This window comes from Ochotona princeps, chromosome 3 (genome assembly GCF_030435755.1).
Source record: "Ochotona princeps isolate mOchPri1 chromosome 3, mOchPri1.hap1, whole genome shotgun sequence".
Taxonomy (NCBI): domain Eukaryota; kingdom Metazoa; phylum Chordata; class Mammalia; order Lagomorpha; family Ochotonidae; genus Ochotona; species Ochotona princeps.
The window spans coordinates 87,318,724-87,338,909 of NC_080834.1; the positions used below are offsets into that span (position 1 = coordinate 87,318,724).

Genomic DNA, 20,186 nt, shown 5'->3' on the forward strand with positions numbered 1-20,186 from the left:
TCAATATCAAATATTGTGCCTTTTCTTTTTTTCAGTTCCAGGGTGGGCATCTGACATAGCCACTGAGTCTGTGTGGGGCACCCCGTCCCATATCATAACATGTTTGTTCAAGTCTTAGTTACACTCCTGATTCCATCTTCCTGCTGATGCACAAACTGAGATACAGCAGGTGATGCTACGTCCTTGGGCCTCTGCCACCCGTCTGGGAGTCCCAGATTGAGTTCCTGGCTTTGTCTTGGCCTAGCTCTGGCTGGGGCAGGTATTTGGGGTGTGAAGTAGTGGATGGACGACCTCTCTGTCTTTGTCTCTCTCTCTCATAAATTAACTTGATAAATAATTTTAAAAGATTAATTGATTTGTAAGGCAGAGAAGGAAGCACAGAATGAATTCTATCCAATGGTTCACTCCCTTAATATACGGCCATACCACCCTGAACGAGCTCGATCTCATTTGATCTCAGAAGCTAAGCAGGGTTGGGCCTGGTTAATACTTGGATGGGAGACCAATGCTTCACTCCCCAAATGGCTACAACACCAGGGCTAAGCCAGGCCGATGCTAGGAGCCAAGCAGGGACTCTCTCAAGCCAGGACACAAACCGGTGGCCATATGGGATTCTGACTGATGCAAAGCAAGGCTTTAGCCACTAGGCTATCACACCATGCCTGACCCCCTGCTTCTTAGATGCATTGGTAAGAAGCTGAATCAGAAGCAGAATTGTGGGACTCAAATCAGCACTTCAAGATGGGATGCAAGCATCACAAGTGGCAGCTCAAGATGTTGCACTACAGCTCCCACCCCAATAAAATTGTTCAAAGTCCCTAATGTATAATGGTTGAACCAAACTGGTGCTGGATTGAATGAAAACAATTCTCAGACACATGTGTGATTCACGTGTGTGTCACTCCTGGATGCTGAGTTTCATCCCAAAAGTCAGTAGCCTACCAGCACAGTGTGATGGACTGGTCCTGTTCAGACTGGGCAGGAATGATTGTCCCAGTTGATCAGCAATGTCTGCAGTGAGCCTGGGGGAGGCCTGCTGTGTTGGCCGATTCTGCCCCGAGAAATGCTTTCCACACTCTTTTGCAGTGGAGACCTTTTCCCAAATAAAACATTCTGTGCAATCCAGGGTATGAAGCAAGTAAAAGCAGAGGGAAGCAGCTTTTATGGCTTTTTGCTGGAAGTCTCCAGTCAGGTGAGAATTCCAATAGGAAAGAGCAAGTTGTCTGTCATCCCTCCTAATTGCCATGTCTCACGATGAAGACTGGTAGTATCCGCAAGACTTGTGTTTCAAGTCAACCAACTTTAAATCCTCTTGCTTGGTTTTGGCTGAAGCATTTGAAGGAAAATAGCAGACAGTAGGACACTGCTAAATATTTTATCAAATCGGCCTTAGAATAAAAACATTCTCCTAAATTATCAACATATTACTATTGCATTTTTTAAAAAGTAACATTACATTATCATACAATATAGACTCATATTCAAATTTTCCCAATTCTCTCCTCCTCCAAACCTTCCTTGAAGCAGCCCTGCACCACTTGGTGCTCTGAGTCTTCATAGTGTATTTGATCATTATCTCTCCATCTACTCTTTTCACATAAAACAATGCTCCTGCATTTAAAAATATTCTCAAAAAATATTTTCATGACATAAAAGTTGTTAAGAATTATAAGTCAATTATATTGCAGAATGTCCATATTCTGAATCTGTCATATCTTTTGAACGAATCTAAGCCTGTTTCCCTATAGATTCCAGAATTATCTGATTCTTCATAACACCATGTAATTTATTCCTGTCTTCTTTATTTCTGGAAAACTGAGAGTTAGGTTGCAAGACTTGGGTAAATTCACATCAATGTTAATTGAAAGAATGCTGCATGAGGGCCTGGTGCTGTGTTGTAGCCACTGACTATCCCCTGTGGGCGCTGTTTCAAGTCCCAACTGCTCCACTTTGATCCAGCTCCCTGTTAATGTCCTGAGTGCTTGGGCCATGCACTCACGTGGGAAAACCAAAAGAAGTTCCTGCCACCTGGCTTCTGCCTGGCCCAGCCCTTGTCATTGTTGTCATTCCAGGAGTGAAGGAATGAATCAGTGAATGACAGATTCTCTCTCTCTCTCTGTGCCTTACCGTCTCTCTCTGTAATCATGACTTCATATATATACATACATACATTTTTTTTTAGAGAGAGAGAGAATACTTCTTGATCAATACATCACATCAGGGACCACATACGGTAAAGTTGTCCCATGATTTTGATGATGCTGTTTGACCACTAGTCAAGCTGGTGACTTCCATTAGCTCTGGATTGGTATCAGTAGGTGATCTGGCAAGATACTTGTTGCTGTGTCAGGAGCCTGCTCCCCAGCAGCCTCTACCAATTGATTTTAACATTCAGTGGTGACCCTTGCCTAATTCCATAATTTCACTGGCAGCTGCAAAATAGTGACTTACTAATGCTGTCATTCTTTCGATCGTTCTATACTTGTCTGAAAGAAGACTTCCTCTTCCCTCCAATTTAAGACAATTTAGCATGCTGTACCCAACTGTAACATTCTTTTCCTGGGTGCACCACTTCTTCCACATTTTCGGTTGAGAAGTTGGTCCCATGTCTTTCGATGACCGAGCATTTCTTCACTTGCAGAAACAAGATCTCTGATTATACCCTGTGCTTTCTTTGGCCCAGGTCTGAAGTCAGACATTTTTTTTCTGAGAAGCCCTAATTATTTTTTTTTCAAGATTTAAAAAAATTTTTTTAAAGATTTATTCCATTTTTATTACAAAGTCAGATACACTGAGAGGAGGAGAGACAGAGAGAGGAAGTGGAGCTGCCGGGATCAGAACCAGCGGCCATATGGGATCAAGGCAAGGACCTTAGCCACCAGGCCACGCCGCCAAGCCCAAGATTTTAAAATTTATCGATACAGAGCGCGAATGAGTGCTAGAACTAGAGCGCTCTCCTCTATTGATTCACACTCCAAATGCCTGAAAGTGGGAAGCCAGGAACTCAGTCTGGCTCTCCGCTGCGAACTTCAGCGACCCAACCACTTAAGCCATGATCGCTGCTGCTCAGAGTCTATGTTCGCATAAAGTTGGAACCAGAGCTGAGGGCTGGACCCCAGGATGGGATGTAAGTGTCTTGATGGCTAGGGCAAACACTCCTGCTCTGATTTCTTCTAGCAGGCAATGGTAGTGGAAGGCCAAGTGTTGTATGCTGAATGCTTACTGCTACTAAAGCTTTGTTCCTTCAACACCTTTTCATGGTGAGAACTAGGAAAATCATGAGCTCAAGTTCATGTTTTCAATTAAAGTTTGCCGTGATAGATTTCTCTTAACTTATTTTATAGTTATAGCTCTTTTCCTGTACAGTAGAAGATTGGGTCCCCAATAACAGTGCATATTAATTTATTTACATTTTCCTATAGTATACATAAAGTTGTTTCCAAATTATGGTACGAAAATCATTAGGCGCATTAAAGTAGCTATGTTGCCTTCTTTGATTATTGTTAGAGATTATATCTGTTTCATTCTTTTCTCTCTTTTAAAGATTTATTTATATTTGTTGAAAAAGTACATTTTTACAAAGAGGAGAGAAAGATCTTCTGTCCACTGGTTCACTTCCCAAATGACTGCAATGGCCAGAGCTGAGCCAATCTGAAGCCAGGAGCTTTTTCTAGGTCTCCCATGTGGATGCAGGATCCCAAGGCTTTGGCTGTCCTCCACTGCTTTCCCAGACCAAACGCAGGGAGCTGGATGGGAAATGGAGCAGCCAGGACAAGAACCGGTGTCCAGTTGGGATGCCTGCACTTATAGGTGAAGGATTAACCAGTTGAACTATTATGTGGGCCCTCATTCTTTTACTTTTAACCTTTTATTGTTATATACTTAAGTTATATACTTATGGTGGATCTTTTAGCAGTGGTAAGGTTTTGTTTTTCATTTATCTTTCATTTGGAGAACATCTGTTTCACTGCACTTGCTATGTGTTTGGGTTTAAGTACAGCAGGTTAATCTTCATTTTTCTTTTATTTTTGCTCTTTTCACTCCATTTTTACCTGTTGTTTGTTGGTTCTGCATTTATTACAACTCGTCTTGGTTACATTGGGATAGTAGAATACAATATGCATCTTGACTTAACTCTAATGTAAACTATCATACTTAGCATATCCCAGGAAACTTTGAATATTTTAAATTCTGTTTACCCTTTCTTGACTTCTGCACTTTTTACAGGTATTTTAATTCTGTGTATATTAAAATCCTATTAAGCATGTTATTTACACTGTTGTCATTTACATTTGCCCTTCTCTCTCACTGTTCGTCCGTCTTTGTGTTTCCATGCTTCCCTCAGGGGTTGATTCCCACCTGGATTTACCAGGTCTTCTAATCATTATCTGGGAGAGAATTCAGTTTTTAAATGTATTTAAAAGTTTATCTTAAAATTTATTTACATTGCCTTTCAATGTTAGAATTTATCCCACGAGGAATATGGAATCAGGTTATTGTAATAAAAATTGCTTGAAGTAATTCTTCCCTTCATGTGGTTATTAAATTACAAAAGAATAGGAAGCAACCTTTCAAAATTTAGCAAGATTACAAAATTGAAAAGAAATTTGAACTCTAAGAAAAAAAATGATGAAGGACTTTAAAACGAGTAAAACAAAATTTTCAGCACATGAAATTGAAATGGATATAAGCAGGTTGAATACCAGAAACTTAACTGTAGGTAAAGAATTAACAATGGAAAAATAACTTTTAAATCATGAATCAGATTGATAAGATAGATGCTAATATGAAGACTTGCAGATAGAGGGCGAAGCGCATGTTAACTAAAAACAGAAAACCCAGAACCGGGACATGGGAAGCAGGGATATAAAGAACCAGATTAAGGCAGGCCATAGAAGTTACTAGAATGAAAACAGATTCTGACAATATGGAATGCAGCCTTCTGTCCTCTCAGGACAACCTTATGAAGCTGCCACTGTTGTTAATTAGGGGGAGTTTTACAAGCTTATTTACAACTTAGGATCCCAACAATCTGTATCACGGCCCTAGTCACTGTGCAAAGAGTGGAATCAAAGCATGGAGACACCTTTCTGTTGAGAGTCATGCGCCAGCTGGGTCGGATATTAATTTCCATTTAAAAAGAAAGTCTCTTTGTTAGAACACAGTAAGGTTAACCAATATCCTGGAAAGACTGAGATGATAAGAGGCGATGGGAGAAAATGGGACAAAGACATTGACAGGCGCAGTTATCCAGGAGCACGTATGAAACATGAGTCACCACGCTGGGTTGGCAGAGCTCATATAGCAAACATTTAACATTTTAAATATTGCTTCATGCAGTGCATCAAGGATGTTAAAGACAGCAAACATTTATCCCAGTGCCTGTTTTCATGAAACATTAAACCTGAAATATGTCTGAATGCAGAAAGCTGCCACCCGACATGGAATTTACTGTTTACTGTCATTTTTTATTTATGAAAAGATAGCAATCCTATTTCCTTTGCTGTATCTTGGCAAGTGCTCTTGGCCCTGGCAGACTATTTTTCTTTATGAATTTGCAGATTGAGAGGATACAGAATACAGATCTCTGGAACAGTTACCAGGCAAAGAAAAAAACCATGGATGCTAAGAATGGCCAGATAGACAATGAGAAGCGCCTGTTCCATGGGACAGATGTCGACTCCGTGCCACATGTCAATGCGAATGGCTTTAACCGCAGCTATGCTGGGAAGAATGGTAAGGAAGCAAGGGGTCTGGCTGTTCCCAGGAACGGGAGTCAGTCCAGAGAGTGGGCATTGATTGTATTCTCCTGTGGCTGGTAGGCAGCTACAGGCCAAGTTCAGGGTCAAGTCACTGTATTTCATTTTCACGGGGACTGACTGCGCCTGTGAGTGGAAGCACTGAGTTAAAAAATATAAAAAATATAAAATACTTTATAAACAGAACTTTCGAAATATTCTTTGATGTATTGGACCAATATACTCAATTGTACACTCAACTGGAATTCTCTCTCCTTTTTTTTTTTTTTTTTTTTTTTTTTTGGTCTTTTATTTTTTGGAATTCTGAGGAATGTTCTTTTCTCTGCACAGCTACGGCATATGGAAAGGGAACCTATTTTGCCGTCAATGCCTACTACTCCGCCAATGATACATACTCCAGACCAGACGCACAGGGGCGGAAGCACATGTACTACGTGCGAGTACTTACCGGGGTCTCTACCCTTGGACAATCCTCATACCTCGTGCCTCCTCCAAAGAGCCCTCAAAATGTCACTGACCTCTACGACACTGTTACTGATAATGTGAAAAATCCAAGCCTGTATGTGGTGTTTTATGACTACCAGGCATATCCAGAGTACCTCATAACATTTAAGCGGTAACATCTTGGAATTCCTTTCTCAAAGACATTATTTGGGCCTGGCAAGGTTGCCTGGTGGCTAAATCCTCACCTTGCATGCGGCAGGACCCCATATGGGCACTAGTTTGTGTCCTGGCTGCTCCACTTCCCATCCAGTACCTTGCTGATGGCCTGCAAAAGCAGCAGAGGATAGTCCAAAGCCTTGGGATCCTGCACCCACTTGGAGATCTGGAAGAAGCATCTGGCTCCTGGCTTTGGACTGGCTCAGCTCTAGCCGTTGTGACCATTTGAGGTGTGAACCAGTGGATGGAAGATCTGTCTCTTGCCTCTCCTTTCCTCTGTAAATCTGCCTTTCAAATAAAAAAAATAAACAAATCTTTAAAAAACAACATTATTCACGCACATGTTGTCTAGTTGTCCAACAAGTTTCAGCTCCCCTCCCCTGCCGCTGAGCAGCACTTCCAAAGATTAAAGGATTCTCCTTTGTTCTTTGGTACTGAGATCAGACCTCCCTCAGCTTCTCTGTGAATTTGGAACAGCTCTGGGTTCATAATGCAGGATATCAGATGTGTGGGGATGGCGGCTGTCAGGTCAGGATACCACAGGGCTGGGAGAAGCATAGTGTCACCAAGTGGGTTGCCACCACCTTCATTGTGGCTAAGGAGGAGGTCTAGTGCCCAATGTACAGTGGAGCTCCAAATGTGTGCTTCTTAAGAATGAAAACGCTGGGGCTGGCGTTGAGGTGTAGCAGGCTTAGCCTCTGTGAAGCTGATATCCCATATGAACACCATTTCAAGTACCATCTGCTCCACTGCTGATCCAGCTCCCTGCTGTTGTGCCTGGGAAAACAACGAAAGATGGTCCAAGTGCTTGTGGGCCCCTGTGCCCGTGTGGAAAACCCAGAGGCAGCTCCGGGCTCCTGGCTTCTAACTGGTCCAACTCCTGCCATTGTGACCATTTGTGGAGTGAGCCAGTGGACAAAAGATTTCTCTCCTCTTTCTGTAACTCTGCCTTTCCAATAAAAATAAATCTTTTTTTTTTTAGGAAACGAGAAAACTCAGACCCCTATCCAGAGCATGACTCATGCCTCCTACCCTGACCCGTGACTTGCATGCAGCATGTCTGTGTGCTGGAGCTCTGGGGGTGCAGCATGCTCTTAGCAGCTTGCACCACACAGAGCTAGCTGGGACTGAGCCTGTGCGCGAGGTGATGTGTCTCTGACAGAGCAGTACAGTACACCACCTGCTAGGAAGGCCTTTTTAACGTTGAATCCAAACCATCTTCTTAGGATGTCTATTTATTGCTCTTCACTCTGCTCCACCGACAATGGAACAGTGCCTGCTACATCTTCAGTGTGAAACCTTCTTATCATGCTAAGAGTAAATGTGCCCTAAGGGTACTAAGTAGCATATTTTGGCAATCTAGCTTTGGATGATTGTAAAGGTATCTGTGTAAATCACCAAAAGAATTAGGCAACCATTATTGCTCATTTGCTAACCCCCAAGTATATTTCAGACAAGATCGGGTATGTTCAGGGTGGTATGGCCATAGACTCTAAGTACATTTCAAATGCCAACATTATTTATTGAACACCTAAATTATAACAGGTAGTGGAACAGGTGCATTTGCCTGCAGTGTTGGTGCCCATCTCCACCTCACCCCTGCCCCCAGCACACCTGTGAGGTAAGAGTTCCACCTGTATGTTAAAGTGGAGGAAACATGCACAGGGGAAACCTGCTCATCTAGCTTGCCTGGGGTTGCACAGACAGAAATGTTCCCAATTGGCACTGGATTTTGACCCTTGTAAATTATGGGGCCTGTGGCTCTCCCCAATGCTGCCGAGACCTCTAGATTAGCAGCACTAATTCAGGAATACCTCAGTCTGTGAAATGTCCCCATATTGCCAGTTGTTTTTCCTTCTGGCTTTGGTTTGCCTTGCAGTCGTCCCTTCAGCTAAGGTTTTCTGGACCCAAAAGGCTGACAGAGCCAAGGCAGATGACTCATACAGACGCTAGGGGTCGCAGCTACTGGGAGCAGTATTTGTTGAGGGGACACAGTCATTACTTTCATTATTAGCACAGGGTCTTGAAATCCCTTTGGCTGTTCTTTCTCTCCCTCGCTCTTTCTATTTTAAGTGGATGGGCAAACACTTTTTATTGCTTGGGAGTGGTTTCCCAGATGCTGATATTGAGAGTGAGTGTAAGAAAATGAATAGAAAATAACACCTCTCATTTGCTTTTGTTCTCCAGCAGTGTGCTCAACTCAGGGCAAAGTTAAACGTCAGAGTGTGTGTTGCAACGAAGAATAATGTTAGGAAATGTTACAGTTATGCTCAGTCTAAAGAAATATGTCAAACATGTCATTTTCTCCTTTTCAAAATACTTGAGCAATGTCACTTGGTAGATGTTTTTATCGTAAAGGGCAAATATGGGGGGAGCTGAATGATAGACACATGCCACTGCTGATAAAAATGAAAAGCAGTCTTGGAAGCTCACAATAAAGCATGCAGCATCAAACTCCTACTGTGCATTTGAAAAATCAGAAAGGGAAACAGGATAGGGATAGTTTAGCAAATCCGAAGGGTAAACTGACCCATGTTGAGCTTGGATAGATCTTGGTGGTTTCCTCTAGGACCAGAAAGCCTTCAGTGCCCTTTGCATTGGGGTCATACTAAGGTGTTTGGTGAACTCAAGGTCTTGGTCCCTTTCCAAAGGAGTCAGCCTGTGAGGTGCTGCATGGATGCCCAAGAATTCCATTTTTTACTGGCACGTGACAGGCTTCTGACAGCCTGGTACCCAGAGCCACATGAGGACTCTATGGTTGCCAGGCACCTGGCCTTTGTGGGTCTCTTCCAAAAACATCACACGTGACCCTTTGCAATTTCATGGACTTAAAGAGGAATACAATCAAGGGTGGATTACACTTTTGTTTCTGGTTTTGAGATAAATGGATGCGCATGAGGCTGAGCTTGTATTCTTTAACTCCTTTGGGCCTTGGAAAGTCAAAGTATCTCTTCAGTGATTGGCTTCATGTACTTAGGCTTGCTGGCCTGGGAAATGCAGGATGAGGCAGGCCCAGCTCCCCTGGTATTGACAGCCTCCCCCTATTTTTTCTTAAACTTAATTTTTAAATTTTAGATAATGTTTACATAGTTGATTAGGGAGGGAAGGATCCAGGGTTAGGGACAAGTGGGTGTGATCACTGTTTCCAAATTTTCTATTTCCTGTTCCCATTTCTGGGGGGTGGGGGAAGAAAAGGGGAGAAGCTGTACCCAGTTTCCCAACCCTCTAGTACCCAGGGATGGGGAACAACCACCTGGTATCAACCCAGGGTCCCAATATGGCACATGTTCCGAGGATTCTGCCCAGGTGGATGTGACAGTTCTGAAATGCTGTTGATCTTGCTGATCTTCATCTTGCGGATGAAGGCGTTCCAATGTCCACTGGCTAACACGGTTGACCTTAGAGTCTCCATTCACTCAGATATTTGCTGTCATCATTTGGCTGGGGGAGTTGTTCAATGTGTTTTAATCTTCATTCTCTGCTATGGTACCAGATGTTCTCTGCAGGCCTCAATGGGCTACCATATCCTCTATGTGCACCAAGGCCTACCATCCACCACTCCGTCCTCTACACTGAGGATGACCAGTACCCACAGGTAAGCCCATGGACCCGGGCCAGGTGACCCAGGCTCCATTGGATCCCCTGTCCCTGAGGCTCATAGACTTAGCATCCATCATGCAGGCAAGCCCAAAGACCTGGACCACGTAACCTGAGCCTCACTGGACCCCCCAGCCCTGAAGCTCATGGATCCAGCACCCACCTTTCAGGTGGACTCAGAACCCGAGACTCACCAGACCCTTTGACCCTGGGACTCAAGGCTTCAACAGCCACCACACAGGCAGGCCTAGTGACCCAGGTCAGGAGACCTGGTATCCGCCAGAAACCCCTCCACCCCCGGGGCTCATGAATCCAGCATCCACCTCAATGACACAGCCCAAACAATCCAGGCCCTGCCAGATCCCCTACTACTACTGGGGCTCATGTACCCAACACCCACTGTGCAAGTGGGCCCAAGGACCTGGGTCAGGTGACCCGGGCCCCACTGGACCTGCCGCACCCGGGGCTCACAGATCCAGCACCCACCTTGCAGGCAGCCCCAAGGACCTGAGCCAGGGAACCCAGAACCTGCCAGACCCCTTATCCCTGGGGCTCAGAGTCCAACACCCATCACATTGGCAGGCCCAAGGACCTGGGTTAGATGACCTACCAGTTGCCCCACCCCTGGGCTCATGGATCCATCATCCACCTTAGAGGCAGGCTGAAACCTGGGTTAGATGACCTGAGTCCTGCTATACTCCTTGCATCTAGGGTTCACAGATCTAGCATCCACCATGCAGGCGGGCTCAAGGACCTGGGCTCAAGGTGACCCAGGCCCCACTGAACCCCCTGGGGCTCATGGATCCAGGACCTATTTCACAGGTGGGCTGAAGGTTCTGGGCCAGATGACCTAGGCTCCACCGGACCCCCCACCCACAGGGTTCACAGATCCACCACCCCAGACTGGCATGGCGCTTCTTACCTCAGCATCCACTGGTGGGTGCTACAGCCTGGCTTGGTCCAGCCTGCCCCTAGTTCCAGCTCCTGCTGGTGGGTGCTGCAGCCTAGCCTGGCCCAGCCAAGCCACTGTCCTGGCCCCAATGTGAACTGACTGGTGTTGCAGCCTGACCTGGCTATTCCTGCACCCCATCCTGGTTCTCAGACATGCTAGTGGCTATTATGAACTGGCCTGGCCTGGCCCACACGATGCCAGCAGGTACTGTAACCTGGCCTGACCCACATGATGCCAGCAGGTATTGTAACCTGGCCTGGTTTGGGCTGTTCCTTGCTTTGGGTCTTGTGCTTACCTGCAGGTCCTGCGTCCTGACAAAGGAGTTTACCAAACTCCTCTATCAGGTCTCCTCCCAGTGGCAGATCTTGTACACACTGGTGGGTCCTTGGAAAAGGTTCTTTGTCTACCTCTTGTCATAGCAGGAACAGTGTTTTTGCCCAATCAGTCCATTCCCTATCCAGTTGTTACTACTGGGTGTTACAGCCCAGCCACACCTGGACCATGCCCAGACATAGCTCTCACGTGGTTCAACAGGAGCTGAGATCTATCTCAGTCCATTCTACATTCACCCTGGCTCTCACCAGTACCACTGGGTGCTGGAATCTAGCCCAGTTTGGCACTCCCTAGATCCAGTCCACACCCATGCTGTGGGCAGCTTGTCCCTCTTTCACAGTTCTCTGTTCTGTCTCATAGTCCCTCCTTTGCCAAGAGCCAAAATGTCTTGCTGCATCAGAATCTTATCTCCCATCACCAGTTATGCTTGCAAATCCATTTACATTCATGTCAACTTTCCTCCAGGTCACTACATGTCAAAGACTGTTGTCTTCAATTGAATGAAAAACTCAGGATGGCTTTCACATTTCTCTGAAGAAGCTACTTCTGTACCAAGTCCCACCTATACACAGAGTGAGAAAGTTTTGTGAAATATACTGACCGTGATATTTTCTTTTGAAATTTTACAAAATATTCCTTACACGTGGAATTCACTGGAATTGTCCATATACAACTTGGACTACTTGAGTGATTTTGTTTATTCTTATTCCATTCTATCTCATGGTGACCTCTCCCGGTCAACTGAGTGTGTGACTCAAGAATTGGTTCCAATATAACAAATAAAACACCTGAAGGAAAAGGTATTCCTATTTTCACTATAGGAATCTGTACACCTTGTAAGACCAGCAGACCTCTTACTTTTGGATATAACATCCTCTGCCCCAGTGTACTTGAAGGAGTATTGATTGCCAGCAAGGTCTCTTTTATTTATCCCTTGCTTTGTTACTATTTAATGAATTCTATCATATACTAGACAATAATTGAGGCTCTGTGAATGCAGCAGTAATAAAAATTCCATATTCATAGAATGCTCTGGTTGAGAGAGATAGACAATAACCAAATGAATAGGTTAAATATATAATGGTCAGCGCAGGATGGTTTTCTTGTTGGCCCTGGACTGACCCACTTTTCAGGAATCATCATCAGATGTGCTCGGAATGCGATGTCCTGGATTTCATTCCCATCCTCTCAGAGACAGGGTGTCCCTCAGGGCTGTAGCCCAGCCTGTCAAGTGGCCCCTTAAGTATACAACCTGATTCAGGTTGCTTGTTGGGGTCCCTCATCAAGTAGTAAGTATGTTGATGAAGCGCCATCTGCCCTGGGAAGTGTTGGCTTTGGGGACTGAGTGTTACTGTCTCCGCTGCTTTTCTATAGCAACACAGCTGTTTCCTGGATTGTTGTGTGCTTGAGTGTCCTGTCTCAGGTGAGTGAGCAGCTAGGGCACAGCCCAGTGGTGGTGAGAGCCTCAGAAGGGCTCCTTTTAGGGGCCCTCTAGTCCTGGGCCTGCTCTCATCACAGCACCCTCTCTCCTCCCCACCCCATGGCACATATACTTCCTTCGGATTATGGAGACCTTCTGTGTGAAAACAGGAGGCTGGCACCAAAAATGAGACCTTGTGTATCTTTCCCATTGTGTGTCTGTTTAATGTATGGCTATGCAGAGGTCACTAAGCTTTTCTAAGGTCTGAATTCATGTACAGTCATGGAAATATTTACACTCAGATCTTCTTACAAATGTAATGAGAACAGGACCAGTTTCACTAAGTGAGGCCTTACCTCACTGTTTCAGAAGTCAGTTTCTTGCAGCTTTTGGCAGTTTCTTTGGTGTTCCTGGCTGACTCAGTTCCTTCTCTAGGGAGGCTGCCTACTGAACCCCTTACACATTTCTCTGGGTGAGAGGGGCTAGCCTGGGAGGATTCTGCAGGTGTCGGAGGGAGATTACCTCAAATCTAATGGATTCATGAGCCTAGGAACTGAATGTCTGGGACTTTCTGAGCCATACAGCCTGTGTCACGACTCAACTCTGCAGTGTAATCCCAAAGCCACCACAGACAGTATATGAACAGATGTCCTAGCTCTGTTCCCATAATTCTTCATCTATAAAAACAAGCAGCAGGCTGTTTTTATAGAGGCTGGTTGAGGCTGGTGGTTACTTCTTGCTGGCAACACTTGGGGTTTATGCTTGAGCTGGGCTGAAAGGCTGGAAGTGGGGAGGAAAGGCAAAGGCACTGAGGGAAGAAGGCGGGCCAACAAGAAGGCGCCAGCTTGACCCAAGAGCTCAGTGCGTGGGAGCAAGTGGCAGTACACTTGAATTCAATTAGGGAAGAAGTACATTTACAAACAAGTGCAAATTGACACTTAACTCTTTTATTTGAAAACCACCCTATTTTTAAAAAATACATTTAAAAATATTATTTAAAATGTCATCCAATAGAATCACAAACTTTTCCCTTGTATTAAAAGTTGTGCTACCATTCTGGTTACTTGTGGATTCACTAGGCAGTCCAGCAAGTCATCTGTAGAAATCAGTTTTGGAGAAGGGGTCATAGGACTATTGGAAGCAATTTGGTCCACAGATACATTCTCACTCTGATTCATCATCTGTTCCCTCTTGGTACAATGCAATTGCCCAGAGTGCCCTCCATCTTTGTCAACAAAGCCTTTACCATCACCTTCAAACAAGCCTTCCCTTTCTGAAGATGGTTCTTCAGACATCACTGTGACAAGGACCAGATCAGGCCCAAGAGGGTCTGCTGCCTTTTGCTTTGCTGCTCTGTGCTTGTTCACATTCAGGCTACGTGTTTGGTCTCTCTCTGTGCGGCTGCCCACGTGTAATTCCTCCTTTTTCCTGTGCTCCCTGTTGGCTCTGAGCGCTTGGACTTCTGTGGCCTTGGATGTCCTGTAATGCTCCAAGAAGGCACACACAGCTCCATTGAGGTAGTGACAATTGACTTCGTGGGATATTTCCTCAGCCTAAGGAAAAAGTAGACTCTTTAGAATGGCTACACACATTTCATTCAATTGGAAGACAAATGTCCTGGTTAGGGTCAACAACACAGGGAACTAAGTGCTGCCGCCTACCTCAGTGGGGTTTAGCCAAGCCCTGGGATTGTGTGGGTTCTCTGCAGTTTTCAGGGCACACACCAGCATGCGGGTGATGGCTTCCTCCACCCGAGCGAGATGGTCATCCTCCTAGGTGGAGAAAAGAAACGCATTTGAACAATTTGCCTCTGTGTCTCACAGCTTAACGCAGAGAACAGAGTATCTTGAACTTAATGTTCTGTTATCTCACATCAATGTAAGCTTTGTTGCTGAAGGGATGAGTATGCTATTGGCACACCCACAAGTGTAATGCATTCACTAACTCCTGCCATCTAGAAGAGCTATCGAATATTTTACCAGTCAAATTTGGGTATGCAACTTCAGATTTTGGAAGACGTAAGTCTTGTGACTTTCCCCCCAATCTTTCCCATTCTTTGATATGCTTAAAGTTTCTGGAAAAAGTACTATATACTAAGGAATAATTCCTACAGAGTGTGACAAACAAGTCATATGAGAGATGGGAGGAGATTTATAACAAGTACACTTGGCTCTAAGAATGAGGTGACTAGCCATCCAAACATTCATGATCTTCTAAAATATAAATCAGAATAAGCTACAGTTTGAGTGATAAATCACACTCAAATCAACAAGCTCTGTTCACAAAAAATACCACAAAGGAAAAAAAGTCTGTAAAATATATCATTTAATAGAGATTAACATCAGATTATATAAATAACCTGTACAAATCTATAAGACAAATGAATTAATTTTTTGATGAACAAAATAAATTAAGACAAGCATTTTGGAAAAGAGAATCACTTGACTAATAAATATATGTGAATATACTTAACCTCCCAGGAAATGGAAAACAAAGAAACTCATGAAGTCAGACTTGCAATCTAATGATGGAAGTCCACTCGGACACAGCCATGGAAAGTATGTTGGCATTGTCTCTAAACCTGAGCAAAGTACCCTCTATAGATCAGCAATACCACTCTCATACCGTACACAATGAAAACCTTCCAACAAAGGCCTAAATACAAACAAAACATCATAAGCAACCCAAAGACTACGAGGAAATACATATAAGCGAATACCTTAAGGCACAGAAAAGAGAATAATCTTTCTATGACTCGAAACCCCAAAACAATGAAGTTCAATAACTCATTTTGCTGGTGAGGTCCTTGAAGAAACAAGCACACTCAACTACTATTAATGCACATGCTAAACAATTCAGTGACAATCAAGCAGGAAGGGCCATATAGTGACAATAAAGTCGGATTAGGCAAGATCTAAGAAAGCTAAACATACATGTACTCATTTTCAAGAATGACTCCAAAGATGACCTTATCAAAAACAAAACAACATATGCACAAGGTTAGTCACTGACACTGCTTGTGATGGCGGCAGACTAGGAACAACCAAAACATCCATCCACATGGGCACTAGGGACTAACAGCAGAGTTCCCATCTCATGGAGTAGTATGCTGCTATTGGGAAAAAAAATACAGATTCTACTATTATATAGTCAAATTCAAGATACTGATAAAAAAGAGTGAAATACATAACACTATATCATTTATTATTTTCTATGTAAGAAGACATAAATAAGAATGTAAGGATGTATTTACATACATACATATAAATATAAGCACTTTTACTTCCTTAACATTATATTCACAGAAAGAGTAAACTGAAATGATAAAAATTAGAAACCAAGCTGGAGCCTTACAGTGCCTGGGAGGACTGCTGGTACAGGGTGCAGGTGCAATCCAAGCTGCTGGCCAGCGAGAGCTCAGATGCAATTAAGGCCTTGGGCTGAAGAGACAGACTTGAGCAAAATGGGCAGCTATTGTACTTGTCTAATAGAGCAGGCAGTTAGTAAGCAAGCCCAGCACACTAGAGCGAAAGGCCACTGGCAGGGATGAGGCAGAAAACTTGCACTGAATGACTGCCTTGAGGAGACGGACCAGCCGAGAGTGAACATTCTGCAATTAGGGAGGAGGACCCTGACCAAGAAGCAGACATATCCAGCCCAGATGGCAGGAGGTGGACTGGTACCTGGAACACATATGGCAGATCCAGCCAAACTCCACACAATTTTCCTAACAGCAGTGACCAAGGGAGAAGACCCTGCATGCCAGCATCAGGGCCTATCATGTGTTCTTAACACAAAGGGAGTTACTCATCACTAACATTGCCATTTCCGACTTGCACATCCATCCATCAACAGAGGCTAGAACATGGAATTACAGTACAGCAAAACAAAGTAATACTGGACTGCTTTACAAGCTGTACAGGAACACTCTGTAAACCTTCAAGGTAGAGACTACACTGATTAAAAAAAAAGAAAAAAAGGAAAATGTACCAGCTCAATCCATGAGTTTATACTGACAGTGACAGGATCAATGGATTCCACATAATGCCACCAGTGTCTAGGAACAAACAGAACCTGAAAACCAAAACAAAAAAACTGGTTATCTCAAGAACAGGACATTTCATGCTTCTGTCAGAATTGGAGCGTCATTGAAGCTGCCAGGAAAACAAAGAATACAAATGAACTCACCATACTACAGCTAAAGAAAACACAAGCAAAGGGGCTGGGACTGTGTGTGGCAGGCTGTCATCAGGGACACTGGCATCCCACATGGTTTAAGTCCAGGCTTCTCTACTTCCAACACAGCTCCCTGATGGCCCAAGTGATTGGGCCTCTAGCAACCAAGTAGGAGACCTGGATGGAGCTCCAGGGTCCTAGCTTTGGCTCAGCCTGGTCCAAATCTGCTTTTTGTGGCTATTTTCAGAGTGAACCAGTAAATGGAAGAAATCTGTCTCTGTCTCTCTTAGTTATTGTTTGAAAGAGAGAAAAAACGTTCTTTTAAAAAAGAAAAAAAAAAAAAAAGGAAAGCAAAAAAAAATTTCACACTCCTTTTCTCCTTTTTAAAAATATTTTTTAAAATTATTTATTTTTTTTTAAATTTTAAACACAGATTTTATACAGAGAAGGGAGAAAGAGAGAGAGACACAGAGAGGTCTTTCATCTACTGGTTCACTTCCCAAATAGCTGCAACAGCCACACCTGAGCAGATCTGAAGCTGGGATACTGGGGCTTCTTCCAGGTTTCCCATGTGGTTGAAGGGGCCCAAGGACTTGAGCCATCTTCTGCTTTCCCAGGCCATAGGCAGAGAGTTGGATCGAAAGTGTAGCAGTCAGACATGCACTGGTATCCATATGGGATGCCAATACCAGAGTGGAAGATTAGTGTGCTACACCCCTGTGTTGGCCTCTACACCTTTCTTACTGACAAATTTATCTTTTTCCAAGCATAAGCTTGCTTCTCTGCTCTCCTTAATACCAGGCCCCCTCAGCATCTAGATCTCAGTGCAGGATTCTGAGGTCCTACTTTTTCTTTATTTCCACCAGAAAGTAGTTGTATGTGTATATTCCAAGAAAGGGCATTGCTAAAAATCTAAGACATGGTTTCTGTCCCCCTTCCCAGTTCGAACTCTAGCCAGTGAGAAGGTAAAATGTGGAAAAGTGGTAAATGAGTAGACATGGGATGCTTGCCAATTTTGGGGGTAACAAAGTGGGCATGAACTAGGTCAGGAGCAACTTAGAGACTCCTGGGAAAGGAGGGAGAGGCAACTGAGATGAGGCTGTTGAACGATATCAAGTAGGTCAGTCTCACCACTGCAGAGAAAGCAGCGGGAGACTTCTTCCTGTGGAAATTGGAAGTCTCAGAGGAACCAAACAGGGGATGCTTAAAGTAGGGGCACTCAGAGTGATCCTTGCAATGATCCAATCACTGAGTGTTACTATCTAAACAGGAAGGCAGACCAAAGACAAGAAATGGGCAAAGGCAGGTATCCAGATTCAGAAGATTTCCTATATAAGTGAGTGCAGCCGATTTGGAGATGAGATGAAGCCTCTGGCCTCATAGTTAGCAACAGCCTGGCACTTAGTTCTGATCCAGGCAGGTCTGGGAGTGGAAGAAAATTCCTTTCGGGAGAATGGGGCACTAACATGGCCACTAGATTAAGTCATTAGAAAGTTCATGAATATCCAACCATAGCTTCAGTAAAGTGGTATGAAAAAGAACAGAATTAAAGATTAGACAGGAGACAAAAACAAACTGATAGAATAGATAAAACCTCTCATTCACACTGGGTTAGTAGTGACAGAAAAGAAAACCACTTGCAACCAATACACCTCCAATTTCAATGGTTACAAGGGTGAGGATAAAAAAGAACAGTAGGGGCAGGCATTTGGCCTGGTGATTAAGACACTTTGGGCTGACATGGTGGCACAGGAGGCTAATCCTTTGCCTACAGGCACTAGCAACCCATATGGGCACTGGTTTGAGTCCTGGCTGCTCCACTTCCAACCTAGCTCCCTGCTTATGGCCTGGGAAAGCAGCAGAGGATGATCCAAGGCATTGCACCATTGCACTCAAATGGAAAGCCAGGAAGAAGCTCCTGATTCCCGGCTTCAGATTGGCTCAGTTTTGGCCACTGTGGTCACTTTGTGAGTGAACCAGCGAATGGTGAACCTCTTCTCTGTCTCTCCTTCTAAGTAAAAATCTGCATTTTAAATAATTTTTTTTTTTATTTTTCAGAAGACACATCAGGATGTCCTACTTGTCTCTGGCTCCTAAATTCTGCTTCCTACTAATGTAATGGATCCTGGCTAGAGGACATTAGGAAGGGGATGATTCAAGTGACTGAGTTCCTGCCATGCAGGGAGACCTGGGTTGAGTTAGTGGCTCCTGGCTTCACTCTTAGCCTATCCCAGCTGTTGAAGGCATTTGGGGAGTGAACCAGTGCATAAGAGCAAGTGTAAACTCTCTCTTAAACCAGAAACCAGAGGAAACTATATCTCATGGATTTTGATGTCTTTGTTTTTAGTTTCATTTCTTCAAAACAGTTCTTTTTCTCATTAAATTCTTTAATGATTCATAGAACATACAGTAGCATCATTTTTTTCAAGAAGGTTCTTTTTTTTTTTTTAAAAAAGGTTTATTTTATTTTTATTACAAAGTCAGATATACAGAGAGGAGAGACAGAGAGGAAGATCTTCCATTCGATGATTCACTCCCCAAGTGAGCGCAACGGCCAATGCTATGCCGATCCAAAGCTGGGAACCTGGAACCTCTTCTGGGTCTCCCATGCGGGTGCAGTGTCCCAATGCATTGGGCCGTCCTCAACTGCTTTCCCAGGCCACAAGCAGGGAGCTGGATGGGAAGTGGAGTTGCCGGGATTAGAACCGGCGCCCATATGGGATCCCGAGGCATTCAAGGCGAGGACTTTAGCTGCTAGGCCACAGCACCAGGCCCAAGAAGGTTCTTGATTTTCTTTTTCATTTCTTCAGCGACATATTAGTCATTCAGTAACATGTTATTAAACTTCATGGCATTGAAAATTTCTTTTTTTTCTTCCTGTTGTTGATTTTGCTTTGTGGGTTTTCATTTAAGGGGATGTATAGTAGCTGTGTAATGGAGACTATCATATTTAGAATAGTGACATGTTGTTTAACCTCATGACATTGTAAATTTCTGTTTTTCTTCTTGTTGTTGATTTTGTTGTGGCTTTTCACCTGGGAGGGATTTATAGTGATTGTGTAGTTGAGACTGACATGTCCAGATGCGAGGATATGGTGCAGAGCGCATCCCTACTTTTGGATCAAGGATGGGCTCCCAGTGAAACTGTTGGATGTGTCTTAACAATGGGATACTGGACTTTGCCATTGTCCATGCCTGTAATGATAGACTTATGACTGTTTATGAGGACTATGCTGTTTCAATGGTATGGGAGAACTCAGTGTATGGGGACTCAGTGTATGGGTGGAGG

The 20,186-nt window shown here is 44.0% G+C and overlaps 2 protein-coding genes across 4 annotated transcripts in view; one reads left to right on the forward strand and one right to left on the reverse strand.

The window, feature by feature from the left end:
• The window catches only part of PARP14 (poly(ADP-ribose) polymerase family member 14), a 49,079-nt gene extending 42,673 nt beyond the window's left edge, over positions 1 to 6,406 (forward strand). The window contains exons 16-17 of the mRNA XM_004577846.3: positions 5,562 to 5,736; positions 6,090 to 6,406. Of these exons, the coding sequence (XP_004577903.2) occupies positions 5,562 to 5,736; positions 6,090 to 6,379 (465 nt within the window). The 3' untranslated portion in view covers positions 6,380 to 6,406. The remainder of the gene's footprint in view (positions 1 to 5,561; positions 5,737 to 6,089) is intronic.
• The window catches only part of HSPBAP1 (HSPB1 associated protein 1), a 70,303-nt gene that overhangs the window by 9,810 nt on the left and 40,307 nt on the right, over positions 1 to 20,186 (reverse strand). The window contains exons 6-8 of one of the 3 annotated variants that reach the window (XM_058661978.1): positions 16,712 to 16,795; positions 14,383 to 14,493; positions 13,974 to 14,274 (exon numbers count right to left, since the gene is read on the reverse strand). In XM_058661978.1, coding sequence (XP_058517961.1) covers positions 13,974 to 14,274; positions 14,383 to 14,493; positions 16,712 to 16,795 — 496 coding nt within the window. Of the gene's footprint in view, positions 1 to 13,594; positions 14,275 to 14,382; positions 14,494 to 16,711; positions 16,796 to 20,186 lie in introns of those variants that run through there. The other 2 variants (XM_004578267.4, XM_058661977.1) reach the window with 2 other exon arrangements.